The sequence below is a fragment of the Sorghum bicolor genome, chromosome 3 (assembly GCF_000003195.3).
Source record: "Sorghum bicolor cultivar BTx623 chromosome 3, Sorghum_bicolor_NCBIv3, whole genome shotgun sequence".
Lineage (NCBI taxonomy): Eukaryota > Viridiplantae > Streptophyta > Magnoliopsida > Poales > Poaceae > Sorghum > Sorghum bicolor.
Window position 1 is genome coordinate 20923136 of NC_012872.2, and position 16142 is coordinate 20939277.

Sequence of the window (16142 nt, forward strand, 5' to 3'; positions counted from 1 at the left end):
TAAACCTTGTTATAACGAAGTAGATAGATCTTATTCGTGCTTCATGGACCCTGTATCGGCTAAATAGTCAATCTAGTTAAGCTTAAACGACGCATAAACCTGATTGTGGCATTAAATGAACTAGTAATATGTGTCGAATTTATTGAAGCTCGCTAGCCTTTAGACCAGGTGGATATAGATTTAACAAATTATGAAAGTAATTCATTAAGACCGCAGGTCTTTAGACCAGTTTTAATAAATTATTATTTATTTAATGAATGAAAGGATAATACACGTAAGCTATCTTTTACTTACATACAACATATCGGCAAAATAGTTGATCTGGTTATCTTTTCTAATAAGATGTAATTGTTCGATGAAAGTTTTAAATATTCAATTAAGATTATCTTTTTGTATCATCATCAGTAGTTGACTTTCCAGTTAATTTTCTTTATTCAATGGCTTCTTAAGGCCACACATCTCGGAACTGTCTGGCAACAACCGGCAGGTTCCATAATTTCACTTTTGTACTTCTACCTTGTCAATTTCAGGTCAAATTGACTAGCACGCCCTGGAATCAAATCATCAAGTTTGTGCGTTTGTGGCTCAGGAGGTCTAGGACTTCAGCTCCTACACTCCCTCTGAGAGCCCCAAGATTGTTGACACGAGAAACCAATTTTTGTGGCAACACATCTTTTGGCACGTCTAATGGGACCATCAATCGATAACATGAAGAACGAAAACGTGCTCAACGTCACCGTGGATGATCTCCTAGATCAATTAAAGGAATTGGTTGTTATTGCTGTGAACCAATACCAAGAAAAATGTTTGCTTTCTTTCAGCAAGAATAGAGATACGAAGGTATATCTGACGACTCTTTTCCCGAGAGTAATTCTCGAAGGAGAGCATGATCCTAATGTTCAGATCCAACACAATGCTATGTATAAAACTATCAGTAAAGCCATGGCAGCAACTTTGGCTAATCATAATGAGGTTTTGCTGAATGGTATTGTTGCCGTTTCTTAGCGAAACCACTAAAGATAGAGTTTGAGTCCATCCCTAATGATAACACTAGAAACGTTCTTGGCATATCCTAACCACCATCACTTCAGAATGATAACCCAAGGCTCTTTACGGCGCGGGCCTAGGCAGTGCAGTCTGGTACTGATGATTAGAATTGCCAGATTGGCCTTCCTAACCATCCTTACTTACGATATGCAAAGCTGTGGCCCGGCGCCGTGTGGGTGCACAAGGATTACAATATTAAGTAAAGGTACTTTGGTACGCCAATCGATAGCTCAGTTATAGGAATAAATTACTCTACAAGCGCACAGAACTATCATTGTAGCATTTCAACCCGTGAGTCTTCAGGGGTGTCGTATTTATAATTTCCTGTAGGAAGGCATTGTGAATGCATCTCGCTTTGGTTATAAACATGATTACTTATTGAAATGCATGGTAGACACAGTATAAATAGGTGTAAGTATGTAGTTGATTTGATAGCGGACACACATCGGAGCAACCTCAAGGAATAAAGGGAAAACAAAGAATAAAAGAACAACTACGCGAGCAGGCATGGTCGTATACAAGTTATACAACAGATCTGTTAGCAGGTCATCTAGCTAATAAGAACATGTTAGAGCTAAGTCTGAGATACTGGGGAGATCTCCATAGCTGGTCTGCCAGCAAATAAAGACTTTACATGACTCCTACCGAATATCCGAACGTGGGGGAATACGAAGGTTGACAGAGTTGTCACCACCCTGCCACCTAACCCTCTGCCCGTGGGATACCCGCATATCCTCGGGTCTCCGCACACCCGAGCACCATGCCCGTGTACTTGGAAACACCCCCTAGCCTCGTGGGACCCCAACCCTTCGGATTGATAGGCTCGGCTAAGGGTGACCATTACAGCCCAGAGAACCATTATCTCATCCCTAATTCTTCCTCTCTTCATATTAACTTGATGAACGATGAAGAACTGTGATGAACATATCAAGAACATAGAGCTAGAACTATGAAGTAGCTCATAAACTATAATCATGATATGAACAAGACTATACTCTAGATCAAAAGCATAACTGTATAAAGAATATAAGAACTTGCTCATGGAGGAAGGCATAATTGTATTCATACCAAGACACTCTTGATCCTCCAAGGAGACAAGCTCTCCTTGCTAGCTTTGCCTTGCTCTACTACTAGTACTAAACTAAAGAGAACAAGTGTAGAATGTGAGGTGTGTTGCTCCAAATGATGGTGTGTGTTACAAATGAGAGGGGAGCCATCTATTTATAGCTCAACTAGGACGGTTTGCGGGATCTAAATATAGTAGTAGGTGAAACCGTCCTCTGCATGCCGCCATGCAACCGCCAGAAGAAGGTGCGATCGGGGAACCGCCACCAGGGTTGCGCCTGCACCTGGTTGCGCCCGCAACCTGGGTGGGCCCCCTTGGCCACCACCTTCGCGTGGTCGGTTGTGCTCTGGGCCCTAATCCTCCTCGTGGTTACGGATGGGTCCAGTTCATCTTTTGTGGGCTTTTCTCTATTGGAGTTGGTTTGCGTCTTTTCTAAATACGAATTCTTGCATTGCGCATTTCTTGTATCTCTTGCACTTTTCCACGTGTCATACCTGAAAATAGCATATATACCAAAACTCGTGGAAAGATTAGATCAAAGCCCTATTTTCTATTTATTTTTATTATAAAAAGATATTTATTTTTATATAATAAGCGTCGCCAACAACTCCCCCACACTTGGTCTTTTGCTCGTCCTCGAGTGAAGGCACTTAGGACCAAATGGGTTCATCATCCTTGTCAAAGAGCCTGCATACAGGTTATTCCAAGCTTCACTTGGGTTTGTGAACTTCAAAGTGTCTACCACATAAATATTTGGTGATTGAAATATGGAACAGCCTGGATTCAAGTCCTCTTGACTTTGTTCTTACTTAAGACACTTGGGTTTTTTGTAAGTTTTTGAAATAAAAACATGGCTTGTGATTCCTTGAATGATTCTTTCAAATCGCTCATATGTGTAAGTGGTTCCTTACCAAGGCATAGAAGATTGATGCCTTCTTATGATCTTCCTACCTCTAAAAGCTTTATCTGGATTTTTAGGTAGGTATAAAACGTGGGCATACTTGCAGCACATATGTTGCAAAGTCAAAAACTGGACCACTAGGAGATACAAGCCTTACGCCTTGATTGAGATTGTGCAAATGTGTGGAAATTGTTTGTGGAATTGATGGAAATCCTAATTCTAAATATTTTTGGTCACTCCTTTTTGCATCATGACTCTCTTTTATTTTGAAGGATAAAAGAGAGAGACAGAGAGAGGAAAACATATGGGCTCTACCTTGTGTATATTTTTCCCTGTTTTCTTTTTTTTTCATGATGGGGATGTTTGATTTTTTTTCCCATCTATGCCTCTTTGGTTTTTTTCCTTTGATTTTTTTTCAACTATAGCCCATATGTCTTGATGAATGGAATCAGAGAAATTTAAAGAGATGTCATGCGGACAGAAATTAAGGAGTGAATTTGGGGATGCGCAAATCTCAGGATGAGAGTTTGGCATTTTTATTTGGTGGAAAGCTAAGGCACAACTCTCAAGATAAGAGTTGGCAAAATTTTTGGTGGATGGAAGGGTGCATGTTGTGTGCGACTTCTTAGTGTAAGAGTCGGCTTTATTTGGTGGGTGTAAGTGAATCTCTAATCATGGGCGTAAGACCATAATCTCGCTTGGGTCACAACAATTTGACAAAGCTCAACATACTACAAGCAGCATATGACTGAAGGTTTCATCATGATCAAGGTATATTTGGTGTTGTTAGGTGAAAGCTTAAAACCATTAAAGGAAACTTGCCATGTGTAACTTTTGTTTTTGATAAAATAAATCCCAAGTACTTTGTAAGAACTTAGCAAGAATCATGTCATCCTACTATATCACATATGTCAATTACTTAGATAAAGTGGGGTCCCTACTACAAGTGTTCATAACCTCAAGGATATTAGCAAGGATTAAACCATATGCAAAGCAAATTTGAAACTAGGAGACATGTTAAATGGAGTTTGAAGGTAACGATATTTTAAATATTTTATTTTTTGAAAAACTTTTTAGAAGGGGGAGAAGGTTGTGCAAACTGAGTTCTCGAAGATTCCCTCCCCCACACTTGTTTTCTTCTCTGTCATGGTTAGTCATAATATATAAAGAAAACAAGTGCTCATAATAACTCAGAAATATTATTGATAACTTTGAAAAGGCACATTACATTATTGAAGGGAAATAAATTAAGCAACAAAGAAGATCATGCTTGTGCCTAAACAATCAGAAGCGTGCAGGAGATGTGGTCTAAAGATTTTCCACGAGGCGACCAACACCTAGGTTTTCAGCGACCTTCCTCAGCTTATTGTTGAACCTGAAACGAAACCTATTGATATCGTCACTGAGGTTCCTATTCTCAGTATGCTTCTCTTCTAGGTCGTCTTCTAAAACCCTTAGGACAGAGCGAAGGCTAGCTTGCTCGGATTTAAGATCAGCGAGGATACTAGGATCATCCTCCTCATCGCTGCTCTCATACTGTCTGTTGACGGTCCTTAATGCTCACAATTAACCATCAACTAATCATAGAAAAGGATCCAAATGCAACCAACACCTAGACTTAGGGTTTTATCTGACAGAATTCCACGAGTTTTGGTGTTTGTCTATTTCTGCAGGGGGTTATCAGGAAATATGGAGGAAAAGCCCACACGTCGGGTATACATAGAGATATTAACGTGCCGCGCAATTTTCTATCATCTAGAAGACTCCAGAAGCCACGGGACCGAAGCGGAAGACGAGAGGCCTCAGGGTCAGGGCGCCCGCCCTAGTCCTGAGGGCGCCCGCCCTCCCCCCTGGACCAATCAGGGTGAAGTTCGGGGATCATGCTCCACCGACCTAATACTTCAAGGAAAACCACACGATCAATGTTTGTTTGATCCGACGGCCCAGATTCACTTGAAGGGACTATAAAACCAGACCACCCTGGCCCCTGGAGATCATACCTCTTCTACAGAATCAAAGTTAGGGTTTCAATTCTTCATCCAAGTAGAGAGGATCCCTCTAGTTCTTCTAGTTCTACCTCTAGTTCATCTAGATCTAGTTCTAGTTCATCTAGTTCTAGTTCTAGTTCCTCTAGTTCTAGTTCTAGTTAGTTCTAGTTGTAATCTAGAAAATAGGGAGAGAGAAGAGGAGAGCGGAGGAGGAGCCGGATCTGTCGGATCTTCCTCAACATTATACTTTTGCAGCATCTGGTTCGTTCTTCATCGTTCTCCAGGTTCTTCAATTCATAATTCCTGAGTTCTTTAATTACTTTTATTTACATTCAAGTTATTTATTGGATTCCCGCTTGCATCAAGTGCTCTAGTCTTTATAACGCTAGAGTAGTAATTAATAGATTAGACGTGGTGTTTAGTCTTGCGATTACCTGGAATTGCACCCAATCCTACGGATTGTTGTGGTAGCCCTAGGGTAGTGACAGCCCTAACGGTCGACGTATTCCACCACGTTCGGATCGGTGTTTGTAGGACCGTAGTCAGACCTTCCTAGCCCCCTTCTCATCTCTTTCCGTGGTTAGTGCTCTGATGTCCCGATATAGATAATCTTGAAGTAATTCTTGATTCTTAGATCAACTAGAGAACTCTCAGGAAACTTCCTCTCTTCCTACCAAAAATATTCATATAGTTATCCTTGGGCGATCTTGGATCTTAATTAGTACACTCACGTTCCCTGTGGAAAATCGATACTCTGGAATACTCCCGGGTGAAGGCTACATCGGTATCCGTGGGCTTACGGATTTTTCTGTTTGCTTTTAAAATACCCAACAAGCTTTCTGGCGCCGTTGCCGGGGAACGGTAGCTGTGCTAGTTTCAAACCAAGTCGTTCGTGTATCCTTTTTCTTTTCCTTTTTTTACCACACTCACCTTATCATTTTCACCATACCACATGGATTTCACTCTAAGCATTAATGAGCATGGAATTTATTTCATAGCCACTTCATTTACTCCATGCTCATATGCAACGTCTTCACAATCCATTGGTTTTTCCAACATCACCGCATTCGAGATCTCCAACCCCCTCATCCTTTCTATTTATAAAAACTTTAAAAGGGCGGTTGTCGATGCATATGTCTATATTAAATATTGCAGATCTCGTTGAGTTGATCTTGATATAGGTCAGCGTTGGAGGGGAAACCACTTCACTGACATAAATTGATGGTTTCCCAAGGACAAGCTTAGTGTCCTAAAACAAGCACTGATTAAATCGTAACATGAGCTGTTAATTATTTGCAACATTACCTTGTGTGTTGAGCATATAAGTATAATTGTAAAAAAATTCCTTCTGGTATTCTTGTCACTAACCTTTCCAGGATTGGAGCAAGAAGATCGGATGAATGACAAGCACAAGGTATGTTCAACCAATCATCATACAACATTGAATAAAACTCATCCAAACTTGAATTTTGCAAAATTCAAGCTTGGGGGAGTACTTTACATAAAAACATCCTTTGCCCTGTTGCTATGTTGGTTGTCCCTACCTTTAAGACATGCTCAATTTTGTTAAATACTAATCACACTACTTCATCTCCACTTGAGTAGATCTCTATAAATGCTTTCATGCTACCTTTATTTGCTTTATTATATGTCTAGGCTTGGAGTAGTTTCATTTATCTCTTAATTAAGCATGGTGCTTAGTTTAGGAATGATGATCTTACTTCCAAAGGATTTTAAATTAAGCATGATGCTTAGGTTAAAATTCTCTCCTAAATCAAATTAGACATGGTGTCTAGGTTGATCTTTGAGCCGATAGTATGCTATAGTAGATATTGGATATTTTGTTGGACTAACCCCTGTAGGAAAACTTTCAATATCGACCTGGGAAGTCCTGAGACAAACTCACATTGGAGACAAAGAGAGAGACACATGAAGTTTAACAATTTGCACGAGGAAGGCATAGCTCACAAGTGATGATCCATGGAGGGTGCCACAAACACGATGCACAACCGCTAAGAGAGGAAAGCTTCCACAAGGTGATACTGTACCATCACTCTTCGAGTAAGGTAACATCTTAAGGTACTTGACTATCACTTTTATAAGTTTCTCCTTGGTTCTAGCGTTCACATGAATAAACAGACAAACATGTATGATTTACAACTTTAGATTAATCAACTCAATCGATTCAACATGTTTAGTCTTTCCACCTTTGTGATCCCACAATCCTAATCATATGAGCTAAAATGTTGCACACTCAATCTTTGGAAAATGATAGTCATGTAAAGAAAAAAAACATTTACTTAGATAGATTATCTCTCCATAAGGTTGAGTGATCTGATCTGACAAATGTTTTAAATGCTACAGTTATGATCTTATTATCCATCAACTTTGTCTTGCTCACTATGCTTAAGGTTAGAGAAGAACAAATACACTTTTGGTTCTGTTGGTGTTTTCCACCAACAAGGCCCATGCACTTGATCTCTGCCTTGTCTCTATGAGCAGGTACACTTCGAGCAAAAATATGCAGGACTTTTACAACTCCCAGACTCCACCAAGTGAAGAACCTAGATCTATGAGCTCAAACACACTGGAGATACTGGACACTCAGGCAATCACTGCCCTGAGATGCTTAAGGACGTAACTACTGGAGTAACCCCATTGTGGAAGTAATTACTGACCTTCTGCCGGTCAAGAGAGACAACCCAGGATGCCCCGTCATCCCGATCTCCATCGGCATGGTGGACTTCCTAGAAGCACTCTGCGACTTTGGCTCTAGCGTCAACATTATGCTCAGGGTACTCTATGAAAAATTCTTTACACATCCTTTCCTAGAAACAACCATGTGTTTGCAGCTTGCAGATCAGACACTAAGTTTCCCAAAGGGAATATTGAAGAACCTCTACGTCCGAGTTGGTACCTTATACGCTCCAGCAGACTTCGTGGTGATAGAGACTGATACTGATGAGAGGGCACCCGTCATCCTAGGGAGGCCATTCCTGAACACCTCGGGAGCTGTCATCTACGCTAGTGCTGCCAAGATCAGTTTCTACATCAAGGGGAAGAAGGAGACGTTTTCCTTCAAGAAACAAGACTAAACAAATCCCAGAGCAATCCCGACATGAACCAAGGAAGAGGACCAACAGGAGGAACAAGAACAAGGAAATATAGACCGAGTCAGCTAAGATGGTCACTGCAGCTCAAGGAGGTCAAGATCGTCAACTCAAGTCACCTTTCTTAATCAAGAAGGACGACCCTGGTGTTCCAAGCATCGAGCGCACAATCAACGGATATTCTTTTCAGAAGACACTCTACGACACCGGATCTAACGTCAACATAATGGCCGCAGTCACTTATCAGCTCCTGCATGGAACCATGCCCCTACAACCAACATACATTCAGCTCCAGATGATTTTAAGGTTATTGACATGGGAGAAGACGAGTACGATCCACCCATCATCCTTGGAAGACCGTTCCTCAGCACTGTTAAAGCAATCATCTAGATTGGAACCAGAGAAGTCCACATGCACTTCCCCTCTAACAAGGTACGCCGCTATTTTACTGACCTTAATTATATAGTTGAAGACTCTAAGCAGGTCAGGACAAGAAGAAGACGACGCAACCAGAGAAGGCAAAATCAACAAGGACGGATGGGTAGACTACGAAGGAGAAGTGGTAATATCTAAACACATACTGCTTGAACAGATATATCCTGAGGAGACCGTAGCACCGAGTTAGGTGTGTAGAGAGAAGATAGTTATACATGAAGAAGAAGCGCCGCCGGAACCACCGACTACGCCACCCAGCGAATCCCAGGACGACTGAGAAACGGAGAGTCCCGTTCGGAGGACTTAAAAACACCGAATGCCTTGCCAAGAGGTAAACTTGGTAGTTATCTTTCTCCTTTCAATTATTTAAAATAGTTTGCTTTGTTAATCAGGTTCACATCATCTTGAAAAGAAAATAAAAATGTTGAAGATAGTAAGCCCCATGTGAATATGCTCATGGCATAAAACCCATAAGTACATTCACTGTGGTGGCATAAAAATGAAATAAATATATTTCTGTCCTATAAAAATAAAATTATAAAAATAAAATTATGATCCTACTAATGAGTAACATTTATTGAGGAGGCTCAACATGATAAAGGCTAAATATTTATGCTAACACTTAACTAGTTCCACAAAGCTTTGTTGTCTATTTGAGCTCCACAGAATTCAAGGATCAAAGAAGACTACAAGACAGAGGATATCCTAATCACTGTCAGGGTGCTGCCGACATTCAAATACACCTCCGCCACCTGCTACATCAAAAGGAATTTCGTCAAAATCCAGCTTGGGGGAGAGCACCCCCATTTATCCAGCTTAGTGTTTCTAATCACGTTTATACTTTACTCTAATAATAAAAAGATGCATAATCATAGAAACCCAAATAAAGATTTTGTGCTTATATATATCTTTGCTTAGTTTGCTAAATAAATAAATAAATAAATAAATAAAGTCTGCTATGAACCATCATGATAAGCTCTCATATGGAAATGATGAATAGTTGCTCTACCATGACTAGTTCTCAAAATTGAAATCTCTCTCAAGTTTAGGCATGACTGTTATTAATTAAGATTTGCTCTAAACCTAAACTTGTGGGAAGAGTACTTGATCTGAAGTCTAAGTCGTTAACGGATACGATATGGGAAGGTTGAGCTACTGTTTATCTGTTCCTAGAGATGCTAGAATTCTGGAGAATTTTATCTTTGAAAATCTTTAAAATGTTGCATGATGAGTTCCTGTATGATGAGAGTTTAAATTCCTACCACATCCATATATACATGCTTGCTAGACTATGAGCCACACATTTACTTTTTACTACTTATGAGCATTGAGTGTGGTCAAGCTGTGTAGACCCTTAGGAGCTTGTCATGTGGTTAAATCAAGATTCACTTGCACGTTCACTCATACATGCTACTTCTACTCCGGAAGTACGCATCCACATATATCCATCCATTTCGATCTCCAGAACCACCCAAAAATATTCTACTCCAAATCCGGGAGAGAATAGCCAAAAACATTTATGTTTTCCCCTGTGAAATAAATGCTCAAGTTATCTTGTTACTACCACTTGCTATATTATCTCATGAGATGAGTGCTCTAATAAAAAAAGAAAAAAAAAAGAGAAAAAAAAATACGAGGAAATAAAAAGGGGCAAGTGCCTGGAACCTCGAAAGAAAAGAAAAAAAAAGTGAGACGAGAGGTAAAAATGGACAAGTGTCTGACAGTAGAATTAGGGGTACAAGATACCCACGTGAGAGAAGAAAAAGAAAAAAAATATATATATAGAGCATTTCATTCTCCTCAAAAAGTTTCAAAAGAGCAAGAAAGGTATGTATCCCCTCAAAAGAGCACAAGTAGAATTAGACTTTCACCATTGTTATCACCATCATTACCATGCACCATTCATTCACATGCACATCTTGATTTGACTTATTGACTTGTTCTTCTGGATCCATGGTTTGACTATGCAATAAATGTCTTGTAAGTATGTATTAGCTGTCTCCCACCTATGAGCTCTAGATATCAAAAGCCTTATTAGAGTAGGGTGAGAGAGAAGACAATGTCACTATGCCTTATACCACAAATACCACATACTTTGAGAGAAGGCATACACCATTAATGCCTTGGTAAGGATCCAGAAATACCACAAAAGAGAGACTAGAGAGAGTCATACAAGGAATCTCTGAGTTTTATTTGAAAATCTGCAAAAACTCCAGAGCTATAGCTGATCAAGAATAAGAGACATGGTGCTTGACTAGACCGTTCTATCTTTTAACTACTCAAGACAGAAGTGACGGTTACAAGTCCCATGGTGAAAGGTAAATGAGTAAGTTTTAAGTCTTAACAGTTTACTCTAACCAGAGATGAGATCTTATTTAAACGCATGTGTATCTTTAAGTTATGAAACCACTGTAGAAACTCTTGAGTCCATCTTTGCTCAGGGACGAGCAAAGGTTAAGCTTGGGGGAGCTTGTTGACGGTCCTTAATGCTCACAATTAACCATCAACTAATCATAGAAAAGGATCCAAATGCAACCAACACCTAGACTTATGGTTTTATCTGACAGAATTCCACGAGTTTTGGTGTTTGTCTATTTCTGCAGGGGGTTATCAGGAAATATGGAGGAAAGGCCCACACGTTGGGTATACATAGAGATATTAACGTGCCGCGCAATTTTCTATCATCTAGAAGACTCCAGAAGCCACGGGACCGAAGCGGAAGACGAGAGGCCTCAGGGTCAGGGCGCCCGCCCTAGTCCTGAGGGCGCCCGCCCTAGTCCTGAGGGCGCCCGCCCTCCCCCCTGGACCAATCAGGGTGAAGTTCGGGGATCATGCTCCACTGACCTAATACTTCAAGGAAAACCACACGATCAATGTCGGTTTCATCCGACGGCCCAGATTCACTTGAAGGGACTATAAAACCAGACCCCCCTGGCCCCTGAGATCATACCTCTTCTACAGAATCAAAGTTAGGGTTTCAATTCTTCATCCAAGAAGAGAGGATCCCTCTAGTTCTTCTAGTTCTACGTCTAGTTCATCTAGATCTAGTTCTAGTTCATCTAGTTCTAGTTCTAGTTCCTCTAGTTCTAGTTCTAGTTAGTTCTAGTTGTAATCTAGAAAATAGGGAGAGAGAAGAGGAGAGCGGAGGAGGAGCCGGATCTGTCGGATCTTCCTCAACATTATACTTTTGCAGCATCTGGTTCGTTCTTCATCGTTCTCCAGGTTCTTCAATTCATAATTCCTGAGTTCTTTAATTACTTTTATTTACATTCAAGTTATTTATTGGATTCCCGCTTGCATCAAGTGCTCTAGTCTTTATAACGCTAGAGTAGTAATTAATAGATTAGACGTGGTGTTTAGTCTTGCGATTACCTGGAATTGCACCCAATCCTACGGATTGTTGTGGTAGCCCTAGGGTAGTGACAGCCCTAACGGTCGACGTATTCCACCACGTTCGGATCAGTGTTTGTAGGACCGTAGTCAGACCTTCCTAGCCCTCTTCTCATCTCTTTCCGTGGTTAGTGCTCTGATGTCCCGATATAGATAATCTTGAAGTAATTCTTGATTCTTAGATCAACTAGAGAACTCTCAGGAAACTTCCTCTCTTCCCACCAAAAATATTCATATAGTTATCCTTGGGCGATCTTGGATCTTAATTAGTACACTCACGTTCCCTGTGGAAAATCGATACTCTGGAATACTCCCGGGTGAAGGCTACATCGGTATCCGTGCGCTTGCGGATTTTTCTGTTTGCGTTTAAAATACCCAACACTGTCCTGCACGACGCTTGATGGATGGCTAGGGTAAATGCCTCCTAATCCTATGGAGAGCACTAGAGGATTCGGCCTTCTTGGATTTGCCAGCCTTCCGGCTACCAGCACGACTACTAGATCCTTCACCACTAGGATTTTTCTTCTTGCGCTCTATGTTATTTGTGGTGGAACGGGCAGCAGTGGTTATGTTTGCGGCACTGTTGATGGGTGCTTTGTGGTTTGCTGGTAGGGCGGCCAAAGGATTTCTCTTTTCCTGAAGGACTTTCTCCCGAAAAGAATTCTCTTGGTAGGGTGCTATATCTAGGTTTGCTACGGTCTTGGGTGCGTTGATCAGCGAGAGGGCGTAGCTAGCCATGATTAGCACTTGGGAATGGGAGAGCTTAGCAAACTTTTGCACAAGGGAGAAGAGAGAGTCTTGGTGTGAAGAAAAGAGAGAGCCATGGGCTGTTTAAATAGGTTTTACCGAGGTCATAAAAACAGAAACAAACTTGATCGTAGGCGGGGAATTGATATTTGAACAAAAAAGATTGGGCCTAATTGGTCGGGCCAGGGTTGCGCCCGCAACTGGTTGCGCCTGCACCCTGGGTCCCACCAGTCAGCCCCTGTCTTTTTGGCAAGTTATTTCTGGACAGAGTGGATTTCAATCCCACTTACGATCAATTTTGATTCGCAACGTATCAGAGTGATAGTGTGTGTGAAAAGAGGAAAGAATTCAAAATTCACACTATCTAGCATTTATGATAAAATATTTTTCATGATCATGAAGGATTTTGAATTCAAACAGTATGAAACATGGGGGCACTATGGTCATATCATAAATGCAGGAAGGCATTTTATTTTATTTATTCAAAAGAAAACAAAGATAAATTTCTTTACCTTACTTCCATCAGCGTGCCTCCATCTTTATTATTAAGTATATATATATTTTTTGAGAGACATGTGATGGATAAGATTTATTAAAAACATTTATTAGAAAACAAAAGGGATAAAAATCGATTTACCTTCGGCAAGGGCTCATCTTTATAGTCCGTGGAGCCGGACTTTTCTCCCATCACTGTTTGCTTGATGATGGCTCATCTGTCTTGGGAGGAGGAGATGGTTGGACCTTCTTGGGCTTCCATTCTAGGTGGATCACCTTGGGCAGTGTGGCGGTTTGTTCAACTTTTTCTTTTACCTTCCACACTGTCTTCTTTTGTGAGGGTTTGGGGACTTCGTCCCTCTTTTCTTGGATTTTCTTTTCGGGAGCTTCATTCTTTTTTTGCTCCTTTTTATTCTTTTTAGGAGCCGCCTTTTGCTTTGGCTCTGGCTTTTGTTTTGATATTTTTGATAAGTTTTTCAGAAGTTGGGGCTGGATCTCAACTTCCCTGATGCCTTGGGGATTTGGCCCGTAGCGGATGCTTATCATGTTGCAGGATTCTTGACGGCGTGGCCTGAATTCGAACTTCTCTTCTTGGCCATTAATGTTGAAGCAGATTTCTCCAGCTCCCACATCAATTTGTGCTTTTGCTGTGCTCAAGAATGGCCTTCCCAGGATTAGTGGTGTCTCCTTGGTGAGTTCCATATTTAACACCACAAAATCCACGGGGACGTAATATCCTCTGATCTTGACAGGGATGTCTTGGGCAATCCCTGCTGGGTACCGAACTGACGAGTCCGCTAACTGGAGTGTCATGTTGGTTGGTTCCAAGTTGGTGAAGTTTAGCCTATCAAAGACTGATTTCGGCATGACGCTCACACTCGCCCCAAGATCAAATAAGGCATGATCAAATTGTTGGGTGCCTATTGAGCATGTAATTGTGGGGCACCCAGGATCTTGCTTCTTCTCAGGTAGATGGTTGAGTATAGCTGCGCTACACTCTTCTGTCAGCTTGACGACTTCTGCGGAGGGTAATGGTCGCTTGTTGTTGATGATATCCTTGATAAACTTAGCATAGGATGGTATGTGCAAGACATCCATCAACGGGACACTAACGTTTGTCTTCTTGACCATTTCCATGAAGCGGAGAAATTGCTCTTCTCCGTCCTTCTTCTTCTTCCTCCACCTGGTGGGGAAAGGAAGCATCGTGGTGTCCCCATAAACTTCTGGAGTCGGTTCCTCATTTGATGATTCGTCTTGAGGATCAACCGGCTCAGCAGATGTTTGTTCTTGTTGACGCGGAGTCTTAGCTGTACCATGGTTAGGGTTTGGTGGATCACGAGTGGTCTTACCCCCTCTCGTGGTCACCGAACAAACATTTTCAACACCAGTAGTAGACTTAGCAGTAGAAGCAAGCTGATCTATCTGAGACATTACTCTTTTATTGAAAGACGCTTGTTCTTTAAATGAGGTGGTCAGGCCATCAAGCTTGGTGTTTATGTTTTCAAACATTTTATCATTAAAGGAAAGCTTTTTAACAAGGTTTTCATTTATCTTGGCCTGACCAAGAACAAGATCATTAAGTGAAGGCTGGGATGAACTAAAGCCTGAGTTAAACGAGGAATTACCTTGGGGGTGATTTTGGTTGTTCCACCCATTACCTTGCTGTTGTTGTTGGCGACACCCGTTGTTGACGAATGCAGCATCTTCCTGGGTTTCAGGACAATTGTTCCCCATGTGGCCAACATTTCCACAGTCCTCACACGTCATGTGTGAGTCTATGGCCTGGACAGTGCCGGTAGCTGGATCGGTGGCACGTCCTTCCATGAGTATGTCTATTTTTGCGGCAAGCCAATCCGTCTCCTTGACGGTATGCATGCCTTTTTGTGTCTTGCGTCCCTCTCCCCAACTCTGGTTAGCCACCATCTTCTCGATGAGGGCTGTGGCCTCAGTGATGGTAAGGGAGAGGAATGCACCTCCAGCTACGGCATCGACGTGCCCTTTGCACATGGCCGTGAGGCCTTCATAGAAGTTTTGCAGCACGAGCCATCCTTCCATTCCGTGGTGAGGGCAAGCCCGGATATATTCCCAGAGCCTTTCCCAAGCCTCAGGAATGGACTCGAGTAAAGATTGCTGGAAGTTTGATATCTTTCCCCTAAGAGCATTTGTTTTGCTCATGGGGAAGAACTTGGCAAGGAACGCTGCGGCGCATTTGTTCCATGTGTCGACTGCTTCCTTACTTTGATAGAAAATAAAGAAAACATGAAGAACGAAAACGTGCTCAACGTCACCGTGGATGATCTCCTGGATCAATTAAAGGAATTGGTTGTTATTGCTGTGAACCAATACCAGGAAAAATGTTTGCTTTCTTTCAGCAAGAATAGAGATACGAAGGTATATCTGACGACTCTTTTCCCGAGAGTAATTCTCGAAGGAGAGCATGATCCTAATGTTCAGATCCAACACAATGCTATGTATAAAACTATCAGTAAAGCCATGGCAGCAACTTTGGCTAATCATAATGAGGTTTTGTTGAATGGTATTGTTGCCGTTTCTTAGCGAAACCACTAAAGATAGAGTTTGAGTCCATCCCTAATGATAACACTAGAAACGTTCTTGGCATATCCTAACCACCATCACTTCAGAATGATAACCCAAGGCTCTTTACGGCGCGGGCCTAGGCAGTGCAGTCTGGTACTAATGATTAGAATTGCCAGATTGGCCTTCCTAACCCTCCTTACTTACGATATGCAAAGCTATGGCCCGGTGCCGTGTGGGTGCACAAGGATTACAATCTTAAGTAAAGGTACTTAGGTTCGCCAATCGATAGCTCAGTTATAGGAATAAATTACTCTGCAAGCGCACAAAACAATCATTGTAGCATTTCAACCCGTGAGTATTCAGGGGTGTCGTATTTATAATTTCCCGTATGAAGGCATTGTGAACGCATCTAGCTTTGGTTATAA

General features: G+C 41.5%; 1 protein-coding gene across 1 annotated transcript; it reads right to left on the reverse strand.

Annotated features, from left to right (window-relative positions):
* On the reverse strand, positions 13372 to 15234 carry LOC110433660. The gene has a single exon (XM_021456163.1). The coding sequence runs from the start codon at positions 15232 to 15234 to the stop codon at positions 13372 to 13374; it is 1863 nt and encodes a 620-aa protein (XP_021311838.1).

Bases quoted from the DNA above. Each gene is read 5' to 3' on its own strand.
- LOC110433660 (XM_021456163.1), bottom strand. From the start codon at position 15,234: ATGGAAGGATGGCTCGTGCTGCAAAACTTCTATGAAGGCCTCACGGCC.